At 47.7% G+C, this 20916-nt stretch overlaps 2 protein-coding genes across 32 annotated transcripts in view; one reads left to right on the top strand and one right to left on the bottom strand.

The window, feature by feature from the left end:
* LOC122613623 (microtubule-actin cross-linking factor 1) overlaps window positions 1-18649 on the top strand; it is a 68471-nt gene extending 49822 nt beyond the window's left edge. For 7 of the 30 annotated variants that reach the window (XM_043787885.1, XM_043787868.1, XM_043787880.1 and 4 more), the window contains 18 exons: window positions 395-541; window positions 605-8082; window positions 8186-8197; window positions 8463-8688; window positions 8763-10722; window positions 10778-10952; window positions 11202-11261; window positions 11579-11623; window positions 11997-12068; window positions 12216-12390; window positions 12457-12574; window positions 12637-12866; window positions 12927-13044; window positions 14554-14747; window positions 15950-16223; window positions 16286-16469; window positions 17010-17096; window positions 17408-18649. In XM_043787885.1, coding sequence (XP_043643820.1) covers window positions 395-541; window positions 605-8082; window positions 8186-8197; window positions 8463-8688; window positions 8763-10722; window positions 10778-10952; window positions 11202-11261; window positions 11579-11623; window positions 11997-12068; window positions 12216-12390; window positions 12457-12574; window positions 12637-12866; window positions 12927-13044; window positions 14554-14747; window positions 15950-16223; window positions 16286-16469; window positions 17010-17096; window positions 17408-17549 — 11697 coding nt within the window. In that variant the 3' untranslated portion in view covers window positions 17550-18649. Of the gene's footprint in view, window positions 1-394; window positions 542-604; window positions 8083-8185; window positions 8198-8462; window positions 8689-8762; window positions 10723-10777; window positions 10953-11201; window positions 11262-11578; window positions 11624-11996; window positions 12069-12215; window positions 12391-12456; window positions 12575-12636; window positions 12867-12926; window positions 13045-14553; window positions 14748-15624; window positions 15804-15949; window positions 16224-16285; window positions 16470-16785; window positions 16852-17009; window positions 17159-17407 lie in introns of all 30 variants that reach the window. The other 23 variants (XM_043787895.1, XM_043787876.1, XM_043787890.1 and 20 more) reach the window with 13 other exon arrangements.
* Window positions 18650-18718: 69 nt separating this feature from the next.
* Window positions 18719-20887, bottom strand: LOC122613632 (E3 ubiquitin-protein ligase RNF25). 2 transcript variants are annotated; one of them, XR_006325700.1, is made up of 4 exons: window positions 20741-20887; window positions 20610-20678; window positions 19104-20540; window positions 18719-19030 (listed from the first exon to the last, which is right to left on the bottom strand). XR_006325700.1 is itself a non-coding variant. In XM_043787910.1 (3 exons), exons 1-3 carry the CDS (start codon window positions 20746-20748, stop codon window positions 19502-19504), a joined length of 1116 nt encoding a protein of 371 aa, XP_043643845.1. In that variant the 5' UTR covers window positions 20749-20887; the 3' UTR covers window positions 18719-19501. The 2 variants fall into 2 exon arrangements, 1 of the variants encoding a protein (XP_043643845.1); XM_043787910.1 differs by having other exon boundaries at window positions 18719-20540.
* Between the last annotated feature and the right edge of the window lie 29 nt (window positions 20888-20916).

The following is a 20916-nucleotide window of genomic DNA, read 5'->3' on the forward strand; positions in this document are numbered from 1 at the left end:
ACTAAAAGTAAAACAACTCGTAGTTGCTAGTCCCCAGTAGTGCTCGTTACCCAAAGTAGAGAACCTTGGTGTTTGTATGTCTTTATTATTGCTTTGGTTTATGTTAACTGCCTATATACTTCATAGTATCTTAATGCTTGTTATGAAACCGCTTTGCCCTAAGTCTTTGCCTTGCAATCTCTTCAACAAACAAATGTGTTTCTTCCAGCTATGTTTGTGTTTTATATATATTTTGTGTTCCATTTATCTATTGACATTTATACGATATCTATGAAATCTCTATATAAATCCCTTTATAGCGACCCGTATTGAGCTAAGAATTTCTTTCTGTTCTAACCAGTTTTCTAATAATTTCATTGCTTTGCCCTCCCCAACCATAATATGTGATATATAGCAAGCAGTATTCGAGAAGTTCAACATGTGCGAAGAGAATGTCAACGATCTGTTGAAATGGGTCACCACTGTGGAACAGAAAATCTCAAGTGTCGGCGGACCTCGTGAAAAGATCGATGAGTTGCGCAACCAGATTAATGCCCTTAAGGTTGGTACTATTATACCATTATGCTTTACGAAATTCAAAATAATATATTCCTTGTTCAAACAGCAAATCAAGGATGAGATCGAGTCTCAGCAGCGGCCAGTAGCCACTTGTTTGGAGCAAATCCGTCAGATCGTGCTCACCGGTGGTGATGTTTTGTCTGCCCCCGAAGTGACCACTCTGGAGAACTCTGGCCGGGAATTGCGTTCGCGTGTGGATCGTGTTAACGATCGCACCGTGCGCTTGCTCCGCCGCCTGGAAGCAGGTCGAGATGAACTCACCAAGCTGCGCAGCGAGTTGGATGTATTTTCCGATTGGTTGCAAGTCGCCCGACGCACTTTGGAAGACAAGGAGCGATCCCTGTCCGACTTGACTCGACTTCCCTCTCAGGCCGATTCGGTTCGGGAGTTTGTGAGCGATGTGATTGGCCACCAGGCCGATTTGCGGTTCATCACAATGGCCGCACAGAAGTTTGTGGACGAGAGCAAGGAGTTCTTGGCCATACTTAACGACTTCCGTACATCACTGCCCGAACGCTTGCCTCATGTGGAGCCACTGTCCAGTGCCGAGAGTCCCATACGCCAAGAGGTATCGCTGGTCTCGGCGCAGTACAAGGACCTGTTGAACCGAGTAAACGCTCTGCAAGATCGCGTCTCTGGTTTGGGTGGACGCCAGCGTGAGTACCAAGATGCATTGGACAAGGCTAACGAGTGGCTGAGGAGTGTGCATCCGCGTGTGTCGCGCATTATCTCTGAACCTATTGCCGGCGATGCTAAGGGAGTACAGGATCAGATGAACGAGGCCAAGGCTCTACACAATGAGTTGCTTTCTAGTGGTCGTTTGGTGGACAATGCCCAGCAGGCTCTTGACAATCTGCTGCGCAGTCTTGGTGGCCAACTCAGTCCCATGGAGATCAATCAGTTGGAACTGCCTATTGCCGATCTGAAGAACAACTACCAGCAGCTGCTAGATAATCTGGGCGAGCATTTCAAGACTCTGGACAAGACTTTGGTGCAATCGCAGGGCGTTCAGGATGCCTTGGACAGCCTTGTGGGATGGGTTAACCAGGCCGAGGATAAGTTCAAGTTGAATCTGCGACCCGCCTCGCTTATCAAGGAGCGTCTGCAGGAGCAGATCCGCGAGCACAAGGTCTTGCTAGCCGATCTTCAATCACACCAGGCCAGCATTGACAGCGTTCAAGTCTCGGCCAAACATTTGCTTGCCAGCGCTTCGAATGCCCGCATTGCCAAGAAGGTGGAATCGAATCTAAACGATGTGACCGTCAAGTTTGAGAAGCTCTACGAGAAGGCCAACAAACGTGGTGAATTCTTAGATGACGTTTACAACCGATTGAGCAGGTATCTGGATGAAATCAGCACTGTGGAGCAGCGTATGGCCAGCTTACAGGAGGCTCTAGATAGCCGTGAAACCAGTCTGCTTTCAACTGAGGAGTTGGCTCGCCGTATGAACGAGCTATCCCGTGACAAGGACCAACTGGCTCCTCAGTTTGAGGATTGCGTGCGCAGTGGTAAGGATCTAATTAGCCTGCGAGATGTTACCGATACTGGAGTTTTGCGCGACCGCATCAAGGCACTGGAATCTCAGTGGCGCAACATTAACATCAGCATCGATGAGCGCGCCAAGCTGTCCAAGCAAAAGGCCGAGCAACAGCTGGCCTACGAGGGTCTGAAGGATCAGGTCCTCTCCTGGTTAGCCAGCACTGAAGCGCGAGTTAACGGTCTTCCGCCGGTAGCAATCGATCTGGACAGAATTAAGCAGCAGCACGACGAGCTGAAGCCCATATGCAAGGATTACCGCGACTATGCACCAACTATTGACAAAATTAACGATATTGGAGCACAGTATGATGCGCTGATTCGTCCAGAGAGTCCTGCCCGCAAACGCTCGACCTATAGTCCGATTAAGCGGGCCAGTCCGTTGCGCCGCATGTCCGGAGACGCTAGAAGCCCCAGCCCCACCAAGGGAGGCATTCTGTCGCCACTATCGACTGGTTCCAGTGGATTCGGTAGCCGCAGATCCTCCCAGGATGGTTTCCAGCTGTCTGAGCTATCTCCGGTGCAGCAGCAGCTCAGCGAGATCAACAATCGCTACGGGCTGATTGGCGTGCGCCTCAATGATCGCCAACATGAGCTGGACAACCTGAACGAGGAGCTTCGCAAGCAGTACGAGAATCTGAAGGGACTTGCTCAGTTCCTGGAGCGCATTCAGCGTCAATTACCCAAGGAGTCCGTATCAAACAAGGACGAGGCTGAGCGCTGCATTAAGCAGGCGCGCAAGATCCTTGAGGACATGTACGAGAAGCAGAGCCTTCTTGACACCACCAAGGCTCAGGTGAAGGATATCCTCCGCCGCAAGTCAGATGTGCCCGGCGCCGAACAATTGCGCCAGGAGAACGATAGCATCCAAGAGAAGTGGAAGAATCTCAACGACATCTGCAAGAACCGCATTGCCTTCTCTGAGAAGCTGCGTGACTTTTTGGACACCCATGGAAATCTGAAGAGCTGGCTGGACAGTAAGGAACGTATGTTAACCGTGCTGGGACCCATCTCTTCCGATCCCCGTATGGTCCAGAGCCAGGTGCAACAGGTGCAAGTGCTGCGCGAGGAATTCCGCACTCAGCAACCCCAACTGAAGCACTTCCAGGAGCTGGGACATGATGTTGTCGACCATTTGGCCGGCACACCCGATGCCCAGGCCGTCGAAAATAAACTGAAGGACATTCTGGGCAAGTGGGATGATCTGGTTGGAAAGCTAGACGACCGTGCCAATAGTTTGGGCGGTGCGGCTGACAGTTCCAAGGAGTTCGATGCTGCTGTCAATCGCTTGCGTGAGGCTCTGCAAAACATTAGCGATAATCTGGATGCTTTGCCCACCGATGGCGATCACCAGGAGAACCTACGCAAGATCGAAAACTTGGAGCGACAGCTTGAGGGTCAACGCCCGCTGTTAGCCGATGTGGAGCAATCCGCCGCCACCCTGTGCAATATTCTGGGTGATCCCGCCTCTCGTGCAGACGTCAACTCTCGTGTCGCAGCTTTGGAGAAGCAGTATTTGGCGCTCCAGAAGAAACTGGACACAAAGAAGGCAGAAACGGAGGCTTCCCTCCGGGATGGCCGCCACTTTGCCGAGAATTGCTCAAAGACCCTTGGTTGGTTGGGAGGAGAGCTCTCTAACCTGACTGACAGGCTGCTGGTCTCTGCTCATAAGCCAACACTGCAGCACCAGATCGACACCCATGAGCCGATCTACCGTGAGGTAATGGCCCGAGAGCATGAGGTTATTATGCTAATCAACAAGGGCAAGGATCTAACCGATCGCCAGCAGGATCGCGGAGTTAAGCGTGATTTGGATCGCATCCAGCAGCAGTGGGAGAAACTGCGCCGTGAAGCCGTCGATCGTCACACACGACTACAAACGTGCATGGAGCACTGCAAGAAGTACTCCCAAACCTCGGAGACATTCCTTGCCTGGCTGCGCACCGCGGAGGACAAATTGGCTGATCTTACACCCGGCGTATTGTCCAAGGCTAAGCTGGAGACGCGTCTACGTGATCTACAGACCTTCCGTAGCGAGGTATGGAAGCATTCCGGCGAATTCGAAAACACCAAGGGATTGGGAGAGACATTCCTCACCAGCTGCGACATCGATAAGGAACCCATTAAGGCGGAGCTCCAGGACATCCGTGATCGTTGGGAGAGACTGAACAATGATCTGATTACCCGTGCTCACGAAATTGAGAACTGCTCACGTCGCTTGGGCGATTTTAATGATGAGTTGCGAAACCTGGATCATTCTTTAGGTCGCTGCGAGGATCGACTTGCTGCCCACGATGCTCTCGGTGGAGCTGCCAAGGATCCAAAACTCTTGGAGCGTGTTAAGGCCATTCGCGAAGAGCTCACTAACTTGAGCAAGCCTTTGCAGTCACTCAAGGCTTTGGCCAAGGATATCAGTGCTGAGGCTAGGGCTGCCGGCGGAGATGCTGACCATTTGACCAGTGAAGTCGATGGTTTGGCCGATCGCATGTCCGAGCTACAGGGTCGCCTGGATGATCGCTGTGGAGAACTGCAGTCTGCAGCCACCGCAGTGTCCCAATTCAACGAACAAATGAAGAGTTTGGGCATTGATCTGAACGATCTGGAGACAGAGATTGAAAAGCTTTCACCGCCCGGCCGTGAAATCAAGATTGTGCAAGTGCAAATCGACGATGTTGGCAAGATCCAGAACAAATTGGATCGCCTTGTGGGTCGTTTGGAGGATGCAGAACGTGCCGCAGATGTTTTGGTAGATGCAGGATTCGCTGCTGACACCACCCAGACCCGTGAGCAAATCTCCACCTTGCGAAAGACGTTGGGTCGTTTGGACAACCGCGTTCGCGATCACGAGGATAATCTGCAGGCCACTTTGAAAGCACTCCGCGAATTCTACGACAATCAATCTCAAACTCTGGATGACATTCAAGACGTGAGCGATGAGTTCAAGCGCATGAAGCCCGTGGGCTCGGAGTTGGATCAGATTCGCCGCCAGCAAGAGGACTTCCGTAACTTCAGGGAGCGCAAGGTGGAACCGCTGGCCATCAATGTTGACAAGGTAAATGTTGCTGGCAGAGACCTAGTGCGTTCGGCAGGCAGTGGTGTTTCCACCACGGCCATTGAAAAGGATCTGGAAAAGCTGAATGACCGCTGGAACGATTTGAAGGAGCGAATGAACGAGCGCGATCGCCGTTTGGATGTGGCTCTGCTGCAATCTGGAAAGTTCCAGGAGGCGTTGGCTGGTCTATCCAAGTGGCTCAGTGACACCGAGGAGATGGTGGCTAATCAGAAGCCGCCCAGCTCCGATTATAAGGTGGTAAAGGCACAGCTGCAGGAGCAAAAGTTCCTCAAGAAAATGCTGTTGGATCGCCAGAACTCTATGGGCTCCCTGGCCAACCTCGGCAAGGAAGTGGCAAATCATTGCGAACCCTCTGAACGTGCCTCAATTGAGAAACAATTGAACGATTTGATGAAGCGATTCGATGCCCTGACCGACGGAGCCGAGCAACGTGAGTTGGATCTTGAGGAAGCCATGGAGGTGGCTAAGCGATTCCATGACAAGATCAGTCCCTTGGAGCTTTGGCTGGACAACACAGAGCGATCTGTTAAGGCAATGGAACTGATACCTACCGACGAAGAGAAGATCCAGCAGCGTATCCGTGAACACGACCGTCTGCATGACGAAATCTTGGGCAAGAAACCCGACTTTTCCGATCTTGCTGATGTGGCCGCCCAGCTGATGCATTTGGTTAGCGACGAGGAGGCCGTTAATCTGGGCGAGAAAGTGCGCGGTGTGACTGAGCGGTACACAGGGTTGGTGGATGCCAGCGACAACATTGGTGCTCTGCTAGCCGAGTCTCGACAGGGATTACGTCACCTGGTCTTGAGTTATCAGGATCTGGTGGCCTGGATGGAAAGCATGGAAGCGGAGCTGAAGCGCTTTAAGTCAGTTCCCGTGTACGCTGAAAAGCTGCTGGAACAGATGGATCATCTGCTGGAGCTAAACGAGAACATTGCCGGTCACGCTTCAAATGTGGAATCCACCGTGGAATCCGGAGCCGAGCTGATGAAGCACATTTCCAACGATGAGGCTATCCAACTGAAGGACAAGTTAGACTCCCTACAGCGTCGTTACGGTGATTTGACCAATCGTGGTGGAGATCTGCTGAAGAGTGCACAGAATGCACTGCCATTGGTGCAACAATTTCATGAAGCTCACAACCGTTTGGTGGAATGGATGCAAAGTGCCGAGGCTGCTCTTGCTCCCAGTGAGCCACGTCAAGCTGATGTGCTTCGCCTGGAGGGCGAATTGGCTGATATGCGTCCTATTCTGGACAGCATCAATCAAGTGGGACCCCAGCTGTGTCAGCTGTCTCCGGGAGAAGGTGCTGCAACCATTGAGAGCATTGTGACCCGGGACAACCGTCGCTTCGATTCCATTGTGGAGCAAATCCAACGCAAGGCAGAGCGTCTACACCTCAGCAACCAGCGCGCCAAGGAAGTGACTGGTGACATTGATGAACTGCTTGAGTGGTTCCGCGAAATGGACACTACACTTCGCGAAGCTGATCTACCTGCCATGGAGCCCAAGTTGGTGCGTGCCCAATTGCAGGAGCATCGTTCGATCAACGACGACATTTCCAGCCAGAAGGGACGTGTACGAGATGTAACGGCGGCCTCTAAGAAGGTGCTTCGTGAGTCCCCGCAGAGCGAGAACACTGCCACTCTTCGTGAGAAATTGGATGACTTGAAGGAGATCGTCGACACCGTTGCTCAACTGTGCAGCGAGCGTTTGGGCATCCTGGAACAAGCCCTGCCGCTGTCTGAGCATTTTGCCGATTCCCATCAGGGACTCACAGCCTGGTTGGATGACATGGAACAACAGATCTCACGATTGAGCATGCCTGCTTTGCGTCCTGACCAGATCACTCTGCAGCAGGACAAGAACGAACGACTTTTGCAATCCATAGCCGAACACAAGCCTCTGCTAGACAAGCTGAACAAGACTGGTGAGGCTTTGGGTGCGTTGGTGGCCGATGATGACAGTGCGAAGATCAACGAGATTTTGGACACGGACAATGCCCGTTATGCCGCACTCCGCTTGGAACTGCGCGAACGGCAGCAGGCCCTCGAGAGTGCTCTGCAGGAATCCAGCCAGTTCTCCGACAAGCTGGAAGGCATGCTGCGTGCTCTGGCCAACACCGTGGATCAAGTCAATCAATTAGATCCCCTGTCCGCGCTACCGCAGAAGATTCGTGAGCAGATCGAAGATAATGACGCTTTGATGGACGATCTGGATAAGCGACAGGATGCCTTCAGTGCTGTGCAGCGTGCGGCCAACGATGTTATCGCAAAGGCGGGCAACAAAGCTGATCCCGCGGTCCGTGACATCAAGGCCAAGCTGGAGAAGCTTAACAACCTCTGGAACGATGTGCAGAACGCCACCAAGAAGCGCGGCAGCTCGTTGGACGACATCCTTAACGTAGCCGAGCCCTTCTGGAAGCAACTGAACAGCGTGATGAAGACCTTAAAGGATCTGGAGGAGACCTTATCTTGCCAGGAGCCACCAGCGGCCCAGCCGCAGGACATCAAGAAGCAACAGGTGGCGCTGCAGGAGATTCGCCATGAGATCGACCAGACCAAACCAGAGGTCGAGCAGGTGCGTCGTCACGGAAGCAACCTGATGAACATGTGCGGCGAGCCCGACAAGCCAGAGGTCAAGAAGCACATCGAGGACTTGGACAACGCTTGGGACAACATCACAGCGCTGTATGCCAAGCGCGAGGAGAACCTCATCGATGCCATGGAGAAGGCCATGGAGTTCCACGAGACACTGCAGAACCTCCTCAAGTTCTTGACCAAGGCCGAGGACAAGTTTGCCCATCTGGGAGCTGTGGGTTCGGACATTGATGCCGTTAAGCGACAGATTGAACAACTCAAGTCGTTCAAGGATGAAGTCGATCCGCATATGGTTGAAGTAGAAGCATTAAACAGGTAAGGCCTTCTAGATATATTTTCTTATTCAATTGAATCAATTCAAATTTAAAAATCTAATGTTCCATTGCCGTGGTGTCTATCTCAACTTGTGAATTGGCAGAGGTCTCAAAAGGCAAGATAGTTTCAAAAAAGTCTAGTTCGTTCGTGCGTTGTTGTTGTGAATATTGATTACTGTTAAGTGCTTGCAACTACAAAGATTTAAGATATCCGGGATGTTTGAACAGAGCTGAGCCGAGCATGTATTTTGATTGCACACAGTTTATCCAGTTGCATGCAATGTCAAAGCGAAACACTTGCCCTTTATTGTTTATGCGCTTGCTTTTGTTACACTGCAACTTTTGTGAGTTCTTTAACTAATTTTTTATTGAATCTTACAGACAAGCTGTGGAACTAACGGAACGCACTTCACCCGAGCAAGCGGCATCGATCCGCGAACCCCTGTCGGTGGTCAATCGCCGCTGGGAGGCCCTACTCCGTGGCATGGTCGAGCGCCAGAAGCAGCTGGAGCACGCTCTGCTGCACTTGGGTCAATTCCAGCATGCCCTCAACGAGCTGCTGGTCTGGATCAACAAGACCGACAGCACTCTGGACCAACTGAAGCCGGTACGTAACTATATATATAATTCTTGTAAAAAAAAAAACGAATCCCTTCAACTTTCCATTTTGTAAACTTTTAGATCCCTGGAGATCCGCAACTGCTGGAGGTTGAATTGGCCAAGCTAAAGGTGCTGGCTAACGACATTCAGGCCCACCAGAACTCAGTGGACACACTGAACGATGCGGGCAGACAGTTGATTGAAACCGAGAAGGGATCTGTGGAGGCCTCCACCACCCAGGAGAAACTGCGCAAACTGAACAACGAGTGGAAGCAGCTTTTGCAAAAGGCCAGCGACCGACAGCATGAACTGGAGGAGGCTCTACGTGAAGCTCACGGATATATTGCCGAGGTCCAGGATATTCTGGGATGGCTGGGCGATGTAGACGCTGTGATTGGAGCTAGCAAGCCTGTGGGCGGACTTCCCGAGACTGCCACTGAGCAACTGGAACGTTTCATGGAGGTGTACAACGAATTGGATGAAAACAGGCCCAAGGTGGAGACGATTCAGGCCCAGGGACAGGAGTACATCAAGCGTCAGAACCAGATGAAGGTCTCTTCCAGCAACTTACAGCATACACTCCGCACGCTGAAGCAACGTTGGGATGCCGTGGTATCGCGCGCTTCCGACAAGAAGATTAAGTTGGAAATTGCGCTCAAGGAAGCTACCGAGTTCCATGACACACTGCAAGCCTTTGTTGAATGGCTGACCCAGGCTGAAAAGCTGCTGTCCAATGCCGAACCCGTCTCACGCGTTCTGGAAACCATTCAGGCCCAGATGGAGGAGCACAAGGTGCTGCAGAAGGATGTGAGCACTCATCGCGAAGCCATGTTGCTGCTGGACAAGAAGGGAACTCACCTTAAGTACTTCAGCCAGAAGCAGGACGTGATCTTGATTAAGAACCTGCTCGTGTCTGTGCAACATCGTTGGGAACGAGTGGTGAGCAAGGCTGCGGAACGCACTCGTGCTCTGGATCATGGCTACAAAGAGGCTCGCGAGTTCAACGACGCCTGGAGTGGCATGATGCAGTATCTGCAGGAAACCGAACAGGTGCTGGATCAAATCATCGAGGAAGCCACAGCGTCCAAGGAACCGCAAAAGATCAAGAAGTACATTGGCAAGCTGAAGGAGACGCACCGTCAGCTGGGCGCAAAACAATCGGTCTACGACGGCACCATGCGCACCGGAAAGAATCTGTTAGAGCGAGCTCCCAAGGGCGATCGTCCAGTCTTGGACAAAATGCTGATCGAACTGAAGGAACAATGGACTCGAGTGTGGTCCAAGAGCATCGACCGCCAGCGCAAGCTGGAGGAGGCTCTGCTTCTTTCCGGACAGTTCAGCGATGCTCTGGGTGAGCTCCTTGAGTGGTTGAAGAAGGCTAAGAGCCGCCTGAACGAAAATGGTCCAGTCCACGGAGATTTGGAGACGGTCCAAGGTCTGTGCGAGCATCACAAGCACATTGAACAGGATCTGCAGAAGCGCGCTGCGCAAATGCAAGGAGTTCTCAAGACTGGACGCGACCTGGAGCGATCTGGAAACAATCCCGAAGTTGGACGTCAGCTCGATGAGATGCAGTCCATTTGGGAGGAGGTCAAGAGTGCCGTTGCCAAACGCGGCGAGCGTCTCCAGGTGGCCCTTGTTGATGCCGAGAAGCTAAATGCCCGTGTCCAGGCACTCTTTGATTGGCTGGATCATGCCGAGCACAAGCTTCGGTATGCCAAGAATGCCCCTGATGATGAGAAGGTGTCCCGTGAAATGATGGACATCCACATGGAGTTCATGAAGGATCTGCGAGTGCGCGAGCGTGAGAAGTCCGAGACGTTTGAGTACGCCGAAGACATTATCAACAAGGCCTATCCCGATGCCATTCCGATCATCAAGAACTGGCTTTCGATTATTCAGCAGCGTTGGGAGGAGGTGCGCCAATGGGCCATCAACCGCGAGTCGAAGCTGGAGCAGCATCTGCAGTCGCTCAAGGATTTGGACGACACCATTGAGGAGCTGTTGGCTTGGCTCAGCGGACTCGAGGGCACCTTGTTGAGTAAGTATTAATTATTCAATTATTTGAGACAGATTATAATTGACATCCTCTGCAGACCTGAAGCACGAACAGCTGCCGGACGAGATTCCACCCGTGGAGAAATTGATCGAAGACCACAAGGAGTTCATGGAAAACACGGCTCGCCGCCAAAACGAGGTGGACCGCGCCTGCAAACCAAGACAGTTGCCACCAGGAGCGCGCAAGCCATCCCGCAGCGGCAAGACGCCAGTGTGAGTAGACTAATAGCCTCGCAACTTGCTTCCGAAAGTGTAGCTCTGCTGTATATATCCTTTGTATATTATTATTTTGTATATTTATTTTTGCCAATTTCTTTTTATATACTTTCTTTTGTATCCACCACCTTATCGCTACAATATTCCAATCAAAAACAAAAAACCCCCGCAACGTCTTGCACACCTATCTCTCTGCCTATCCAAAAACCACACCAACCAATGAACCAACTACCGACCGACCGACAGTCGTGGCTCCAGTCACGATCTGCGTGAGCAGTCACCCGACGGCACCCTGAGGCGTCAAAGGTTTGGCCGCAAGTTTATACTGTAATGCTTGCTACTCGTTTCATCCACATGCCCAGTGGCAAATGTGCTTACTCACCATCTAATCACGAATGGATTTAGTGATTGCCTAACATCTGATATACCGAAACCACCTACCCAAGATACTTGTTAAAATCCCCAAAGTAGCGCTAAACTCCGTAGCTGCTAACGCACAATTCATACCAATCGAGCACTCCTCAAAAAACCACCCTGCTTAATCACTGCTGCTAAACCTATTGCTTGTTTCATACGATCCTGAATCACATTTCTATAACGATATTTATTCTGTTTCTTCACAGCTTCAAGGGATCTCGTGACCAGGGACTCAATGCCCGCAAGGGAAGGTGAGTTTTCATTGGGGTTATACTGTTTGTAATTCAAGAATAGATAGATTCCGCATGTACTTCGAAATTCTCAAATCGAATTTGTTTTGTTTTCAACTTTTCAACTACTTTTGGAAATGCTGCGTCTACAACTATTCGAAATAATTATAAATATTTATATTTATTTATGTATTATCTATGTTACTGTGTTTTGCGTATTTTGTTCGTTACTTTACCATTTTGTTTTGTCTCTTTTTGATTCTACTTTCATCTTGTCTACACACTACGCTACTACGTAAACGTTGCTCATACCGCTCGAATATCAATTATCAAAACTTTGCATCTTGCCGCTTTATTTGCCTATGTCCATGTCAAATACAAAATCTCTGTGCAGTCGTATCACGCCCACACGTGACACGCCCGACAGAGATCGCCTGCCGCACTACGGCCCCCGATTCTCGCCAAGGTAAGTCCTCAAAGTCCTCAAAAATCGTCCATATCATCTCAAGCTGTGCATGTCCAGTACAATTGTTTGTATTTAGTTTGGTTTATACTCGTACTGCTCCCGAGTTTAAAGAACTTCTTATGAAATATATATCACATTTTAATGTAGCACCTCTGGACCGGAACTGGAATTCCGTTCGCCACGCGCGAAGCTTCTGTGGACCAAGTGGCGCGATGTCTGGATGCTCTCATGGGAGCGCCAGCGGCTGCTTAACGATCATCTGCTGTATCTGAAGGATGTGGAACGTGCCCGTAACTTCAGCTGGGACGATTGGCGTAAGCGCGTAAGTATTTTCAACTAATACTCATTGGATTATAATTTTTAATTTAATATTGCTTTCCACGTATAGTTCCTTAAGTACATGAACCACAAGAAGTCGCGATTGACGGATCTGTTCCGGAAAATGGATAAGGATAACAACGGCATGATTCCGCGCGATGTCTTCATCGATGGCATACTCAATACGAGTAAGTACACCGAATCTTTTCCCACATCCTAAACTTTATAAAAACAAATATTTTTTCTTTAGAATTCGATACGTCTGGCTTGGAAATGAAGGCTGTAGCCGATCTGTTTGATCGCAATGGCGAGGGCCTGATCGACTGGCAAGAGTTTATTGCTGCCCTTCGTCCCGATTGGCAAGAGCGTAAACCAGCCAATGATTCGGACAAAATACACGACGAGGTCAAACGTCTGGTCATGCTGTGTACCTGCCGACAGAAATTCCGCGTTTTCCAAGTTGGCGAGGGCAAGTACAGAGTAAGTTTCATTATTATGGGTTCCCTGGGAGAAAGTTACCAATACATTTACTTATTCCAGTTTGGAGACTCCCAGAAACTGCGCCTAGTTCGTATCCTTCGCAGCACTGTTATGGTGCGCGTGGGTGGCGGATGGGTTGCCCTGGACGAATTCCTGCAGAAGAACGATCCTTGTCGCGGTAAGTGGTCCATTCATCCGAGTTTAGTCAAAACACCCTATTTAGTTGTGTTGCGTACACACACATTCTCGAAATTTGTTGGATTTCATCCATTCCACATCCATACCAGCCACATAAATTCCATACATTTATCTACAACAATAATCTAGCGTAATCTTGTAGTCCACATTTTTAATATTCCACCCAAATCATGCATTTTGTCTATACCCAGATACTGTGCATCGTTTGCTCATATCATTTAAATGCATTCATATCACATCTAGGTACAGTTGTGCTTAACAACTAATTATACAATAATGCCAAATAATAATAATATTACCAAACGGATATGGTCATTTAACCAACCAACAAACAACCAATCAACCAACAATAAACTACTGTGCCTAAAATACTAGCCAAAGAACCCGGAAAATAAAAAGAGAAACCTTTTTTTAAAACCTCATCATTAATTCTGGTCCACAAGTTGCCTAAACAAGCTAAAAAGATATTAACAGTGTGCCCTAGGGCGATTTTTACTTTTAATTGCCATCCAGCCAGCTCCAAAAGCCACATCATACACAATTACCCAGCCAACCAAAACCTATTTAATATGAAACAGACCAATCTAGCCAAGGGTTGTACCATCTCCTCTTCTCATGCTCATTTTTGTCGCTTCTATATCTAACTGCGTACCAAGTAGCTGCTATAAGTCCATGAAAACACACACCAACGCTCACCAAAAATTTCCCGCCAACTGTAGGTTCTTCTATTTCCTATTAGTTAGTATTATTAACCAGGTTTCTCCACCCAACTCTTAGTCGTAGTTGCATTAACTCTGTGTTCTTAACTAATATTTAAGAATGCTCTTCTGTTAACCCCCTATCCTGCTTAACAACTAACATCCTGCTTTATTTGTTTAACAGTATTGTACATTCTGTTAACTAACAGGGTATGTGCACACTGTACTTCATGTCACCCATTTTATGTTTGAACCACCAACGATTTCGTTGTGCGTCCTGTATTGAAATTAAAATTTTTGTATTAATTTGTGTTATTTGTTTTTCGTTTTTTACTAATCAAACTTTATGTTTACCCCTTTTTCTTTTTTCCAAAATGGTTTCCTTTATTATACCGAAAATCGATTGAATCTTGATAAACCGAACCCGAAAAATATACACATATGTATACTCTACGCTTGCGCTGCCCGCTCGCCACGCCCACGACCACGCCCGACATGCACCCGCCTGTGCCCACACCAAATACTAAACAACAAAAAAAATCCAAAAAATTTTTGTAAAACACACAAAACTGAAAACAAACTGTGACAAATACTTTGCGGTAACGAACTTTCGTTGTTATTGTTGTTGTTTATATGTTCGCCCTACAACAAAACATTGCCTATCCGTGTAAATGTGTTATATGTGGGTGCATCTGCCATGCCAATGCGTGCAAATGCATAAATGCATCTGCGCATCTGCCACTGCAACTGCAATCGCTACCAAAACCAATGCCACTGTTACCCGGGAGCAGCCAAGGGACGCACTAACATAGAGCTACGCGAGCAATTCATATTGGCCGATGGCGTCTCGCAGAGCATGGCCGCATTCACGCCCAGACGTTCCACGCCAAATGCGGCCGCCACTGCCTCCTCCACACCCCATGCCCACAATGGCGGCAGCTCCAACTTGCCCCCATATATGAGTGGACAGGGTCCCATCATCAAGGTAAATCAATCAGCCATAGAATCTGCAACAGAAAGTTAAGGGAAGCCCAAGTGCTACCGCTTCCATTCCCATCGTTTTTGTCCTCAATCGGAATTTACTATGTTTTGTTCTTCAAAAAAGCTAATACCCCCTATCTAAAGTTTTATACTCTTAAATATTCATTACTGAAAAATTCTTCTAGCAAAGTAAACTCCTTTCTGATATTAATTGTTTATTGTTTTTTTTATCAATGAAATGATTTGTTTTTTAAACTTCAAAATCTTATTAAATTTTTGTTTTTTGTTATCTTTAAACATTTAAGCGTTTCCTAAAATGTTTAATATCCATAAATTATTTAACAATAAGTATTGGCTTATTAGAAGAGCAAATTTTCCGTAAATTCTGATATTGACAAATTTAAACGACATTGAGAAATGAGAAGAGGTGCAAAGGTGTCAAGTGGTTAACGACAAAGGGTTAAACCCTTACGCAAATTCCAACCCCAATCCATTTACCCATCCAAACATCTCCACATCCTGCAAGGGCACAAGGTAAGTGCTCCTTTCGTCCTTTTTTGGGTTCGTTGTGTGTGTTGTTGACAAAGAAAAGCTACCGCTGCTGCGCCGCCGACTCTTTAAATATCATTTATATATCTGCATGAGAAACGAATACTTGGTATAAATATGTTCTTTTTTTTTGTAATTGTATTTGAATAAGTATTTGCGACATTTTTTAGTTAATGCTAGAGCATAGTACACCCTACACTATTCATTGATGAGGCTATGAGGTTATTAGGCCAGGTTAGGTTGTTGTCCACGGCTTAAATGATCATAAACCGTTTGCCAAATGAAATACGTTTGTTCATTGTTGGTTAAACATATCGAAATTAATTCCCTAGCCGACGAACACTTGGCCGAACTAATGCCAATCTTTGAGAAAATCCGCGCTCAAGACCAGGTTCCATGCGCCTTTCCCATTCACATGGGTGCCGGCGGCACGGTATTCGTCCGTTGCAATACCAGCCGTTCGGTACCGCTGAGTCCACACGTGCTGCATTGTCATCCAACAACACACTGGGTAAGTTCGCAGACAGCAGGAGCAGAAGACGCAGAAGCTGCTCCAGCAGGAGTGCCCGATATCGGTTTCATCATTCACGTGGGCAGGGGGTCCTGAACATGCAATAAACCAGAATTATAATAAATGTTTTATTTGTTTTCACAAAGGTACGCGAGCGCTCCGTCCGCTCCATTCCCATGTCACGGCCATCGCGCTCCTCACTTTCGGCCAGCACTCCCGACTCCCTGAGCGACAACGAGGGCAGCCATGGAGGACCTTCCGGCCGGTACACACCCCGCAAGGTCACCTACACGAGCACGCGCACGGGCCTCACGCCAGGAGGCTCTCGCGCCGGCTCCAAGCCCAACTCGCGCCCGCTCAGCAGACAGGGATCAAAGCCGCCATCGCGACATGGCTCCACGCTGTCGCTGGATAGCACGGGTAAGTAGCAAATGAGTTCCTCTGCAGATCTTTGGCTAATTGGTTGCTCTTTCCTTTTGTAGACGATCACACGCCCTCACGCATTCCGCAACGCAAGCCTTCAACGGGCAGCACAGCCAGCGGTGCCACTCCGCGTCCGGCGCGACTTTCGGTGACCACCACCACCACTCCCGGCAGTCGTCTCAATGGCACCAGCACCATCACCCGCAAAACCGCCTCCGGATCGGCTAGTCCGGCGCCTACAAGGTAGGGATTCTATGATTAGAGCATCTCATCGAATCGATATTAGCGGGGACAGTGGGCGGGATCAAACACAATTAAATATTCAAACTTTTATTAATTTATTATTTTTATTTTCACACTGTTTTCGGTTTACCGCATTAACTATTGACCAACACCACCACCACTTACACAAACAATCAACATCATGAATCGCTAACTTACAACTCCAATTGGCCTTTTGAATCATTTGAAATTGGCTTGAACGCAACTAAAAATGCAACTAAAACTCGTGCCTGAAACCCCTCCCAAAACCAAATATAATTACCCAAAACTGAAACAGCAACGGAGGCATGAGTAGATCATCCAGTATACCAGCACTAACAGGCTTCGGCTTCAAACCAATTAGGTAATACAGCCTCGAACGGCATAGAACACGTAACATAAATACATACTCATAAGTTTAGGCTAGATTTAAGATCGTGATCATGTATATTAATTAGGCAGCGGTTATGGTTTACCTTTGCTAACTATCGTTGTACTTACTACCCCCTCAAACACCAAAAGCCGGCCATCACGGATACCGATTAAGATACCCTCATTCGATTCCAAGTCAACATCGCCCAGCTCGACTACGAATCCAACCAGCTTGGGGTAAAGTTGATAAGCTTACAACAAAGACATTTACTAGTCAATTTCAACTCAGTCTATAGCAAGTAATTATGATTTATACCCGTCTAAAGTTATTGTTAAGTTTCCTTGTTTGTTCAACCCTTTTCCGCGCATGTGAATGTTGATGTGCATGTCCATGCCATAAAAACCCAGAGAACAACAAGCAAAAAATGCTTCTGACTAATGCTTAAGTTCGATTATCAGATTACAATACATTTTTTGTTATTTTTATGTGTTATAATGTGAAAAACTATTTAAAGAACAGCGACTAATCTGATACTTTTCGATCCCAGGCGGAACATCAGCGGTAGCTCAACGCCCTCCGGCATGCAAACGCCCCGAAAGAGCTCAGCGGAGCCCACTTTTAGCTCCACAATGAGACGCACTTCGCGGGGAACCACACCGACGGAGAAGCGCGAACCGTTCCGGCTATAGGAACGCCAGCCACCTTTATAGATGAGGACGACGATAGAGAAGCAAAAGAATGCCAATAATTAAACCACATACACACAACTCTACGTACTAACTAGGCACTGAAATTCTAAACTAAACCCAAAACCCTCTCCAAAACTAATCGAGGCTACATTAGCACTGAATGTAGCAGGAACAGCACACAGTTCTACAAAAGAGACTAACTTTGAAGTGCCCTAATGGAGTGGAAGAGCGAAATTTATAGATGTTTATACTATATATATTTTGTAAAAGACACGGTTAAGATGAAAGATATGCAGACATATAGCTAGCACACAAAGTTGATCAGACAAGCAACCTACTTACGAGTACTACTATTACTAATACTACCTTTTGCTACTACTAATTTGTAATGCCCACTACCTTTATTCACTAGTTATACACGTTTCCGAAATTATGATTTGTATATACTTATAAAGCGAAAAGCAAGCGTAAATTAATGAAAAATACACTCCAAGTGCTCTAAGGCAATTAAACAAAAAAATACAAAACAATGAAAACCAATAAAAAAAAATATCGAAAAATATTAGTGAAAAAATAAAACATTCGAATGAAATGCCGAGGCCTCTGCTGCAACCATCTTGAGTTTCAGGGCTCCACTGGAATCGCCAGTCCGGTGGATACCTAGCCAGGAGTGGCACGTGGCAGAGGCGGAACGGCCAAAAAAATATAACTAAACCCGTTAAAGAGATAAAATTTGATTTTGTTCTGTTATTAAACTAATAGGAAAGTGAAAATTGTAAGCCGCATAAAGAAAATATTTAATTATATACTAAAAGTCATTACTATAAGTTTAATTAATATTTAACTGTTAAGCGACAAACACACACAGATTTTGTATTGCATAATTATTTTGTTTTTTATATGCAATATCAGCGAATGAATTACGATGCAGAAGGGCGAAAGAAATCGAACCCGTTTCTATAAATACTGTAAAATACTAATACTAAATTATTTTGTTGTACGAAACGAAAGAAATGCATTACAACTCGTTTTTTGTAATTCTATTAAATTAAAACAATTCAAATGCGAAATAAACATTTACAAAAAAAATAACAACATAAGCCGCTGCCTTTTTATTCTATCAACCGACCCAAACACCCGAGGATAAGAAATAAAACACAGGGTACTGCTGATTTCCGAATTTGATTTATTCATTTAAGTTCTCAATCGTAGTAGTTATTTGACACATTGAAATTGAATTTTCGATATAATACCATGATCGATCCGTGCGGATCACTATTTGGTTTTCTACAAAACACTCAATTAATTGTGATATTTAAATATGTGTGCATGCATGCTAATGCAGATGCCCTGTATCGGGTTCCTCCTCCTCTGTTGCCTCTATTCTGACCACCATTCACTGACTAGAAATGCCGCTCCAACTTTAATCGTCCAACTAAATCAAGTAAAAGCTGGGTTCTTACGTTTCCTTGTGCTATAGGCTGCCAGAGAGGGATTTATTTAGACTAAACTTTGAAGTGCAGTTGCAGATTATGCGTAAGTGGATATCAATACCGTCTTCTCCTCGATCTTCACAATGCTGTGGTGTAATCTCGTCAACGCCAGCGCTGCCAGTTGGTGCTGCTAAATACATGCTGCTCTACGCGCTAGCTTTCAAAGGCCCTAATAATATCGGCTTGGCATGGTGCCGCAAGTCTTTTGTAAATCATTACAAATATCATTATAGTTAAGGTACAACTAAATATCATCATTAATATAGTCCAAATTAGCTAACCCGGCTCGCTAAAGCTAACTAAATATAAATATATACGAACGTACGAACTTAAAAAGTCACAGAAACGAGTGCGCCTCATAAAACTAAACCTGGGCCGTTCGGGTTGGTGCTTTATTGTGTATTAGCAGCATGGCAACGCAATGGGTATCCGGATCCCCATCTCTTCCGGAAGCCATCGTCACCTGGCAAGCCCGGAACTGGCTGACTGGGCCTTTGCCTGCTTGCCATTGCCCGTATTCGATGTGGAGCCACCTGCGGGGGCCGGAGCTGCAGCCGCATTCTGCTCACGATCCCTTTCGGCCCGATGATGGTGACCATGCTGATGGTGATGATGGTGACGCCTGCCGCCGCGATAATGCCGACGATTGTGGTGATAGTTATTGTTGGTCGGCTCCGGCATGATGCGGTGGGTCTCCTGCACCACTGGCGCAAATGTGGAACTAGTTGTGGGCTTGATAACCTCCTCCTTCGCCGGTCCCTCCAGCTTTTTAGCTGCCTCGGCTTCTTCTCGACGTCGCCTTCGCCGAATGTCCTCCTCTGTCTCGATGGAAATCACTGCCGATCCCTCGGCGTTTACATCGATAATGGCGCCGCGACTCTTTTGCTGCAGATACAACTCCGACATGCGCTGCTGCATTTGACGCAGCTCCTCGGTCACCTTAAAATCCGGAGCATTCAGCAACTCAGATGGCGGCATGGCGCACTTGAGACTATCCGTTTCGTCGCCGATGTGCTCACGGCAAACAGGGCACAGTGCCTGGAAGGGATCGGCCGTCTTCTGCAGCCAGGCGGGTAACTTATCGAACTCCTCTTGGTAGTTGCGACGCAGGGCGTTAAGATGCCGGGCTAGGCAGTAGCTGTGCAGGTAGTGGAAGCACTCGGTGCGTGTGAACTCGTCGCCATCGGCGAATCCATACAGACAGACAACGCACTGGCCACTAGGCAGATTGCTGCCGCTAAGGTGCTCCCGCACCACCTCGATGAGGTCGAATACGACCGGAAAACCAATTGACTCCTTGATCTTGGCGTTGCACGCGCTTCGGATTGCCTCCAAACGGGCATCGTCCAGTCCCCGCGGACGCAGCAGCTTGAATGTGGGACTCTCCTCCGGATAGCCAGGTGTTGGATGCACCTGCAAGGTAACGCACACATACTGCTGCTCCTCCTCCTCCCCGGTCAGCGGCAGCACCGTGGTCTCGATCTGCTCCACCTCACCGCTTTTCGGGGGATTGCAATACTGGCTGTAGTATCGAACGCATATATTGGGTAGCTACTGTATCACCTACCTGGGTGTGCGTTTGATGCAAACATCGTCCATTAGGATAGCTTCCAGCGACTCCACTTCGTCTTGTAAGCTGCAAGGGTGCCCAATTGTTAAACTACATAATGCCAGGATTAATCACATTTCTTAGCTTACGCGTCCATTTTACCACCGGTCAATTCAGTTTTTTTGAGTATTTCTTGAGGTTTTGTTTAAAAAATCGATTTGAGACACCTGAAATTTGGCGAAAACACGGCGACCGTTTGTCGTTTGGCCGAAAATGCCAGCAATCAACATTTAGAATCCCTATGTTGTCATTAAAACATCAAGTT

Source organism: Drosophila teissieri, chromosome 2R, assembly GCF_016746235.2.
Source record: "Drosophila teissieri strain GT53w chromosome 2R, Prin_Dtei_1.1, whole genome shotgun sequence".
NCBI lineage: Eukaryota > Metazoa > Arthropoda > Insecta > Diptera > Drosophilidae > Drosophila > Drosophila teissieri.

What these genes read in the sequence shown, in the direction of transcription:
- LOC122613632 (XM_043787910.1), bottom strand. An exon ending in TGCATCAAACGCACACCCAG is followed by an intron (nt 20,541 to 20,609) that starts GTAGGTGATACA and finishes TCCCCCGAAAAG; the next exon opens with CGGTGAGGTGGAGCAGATCG.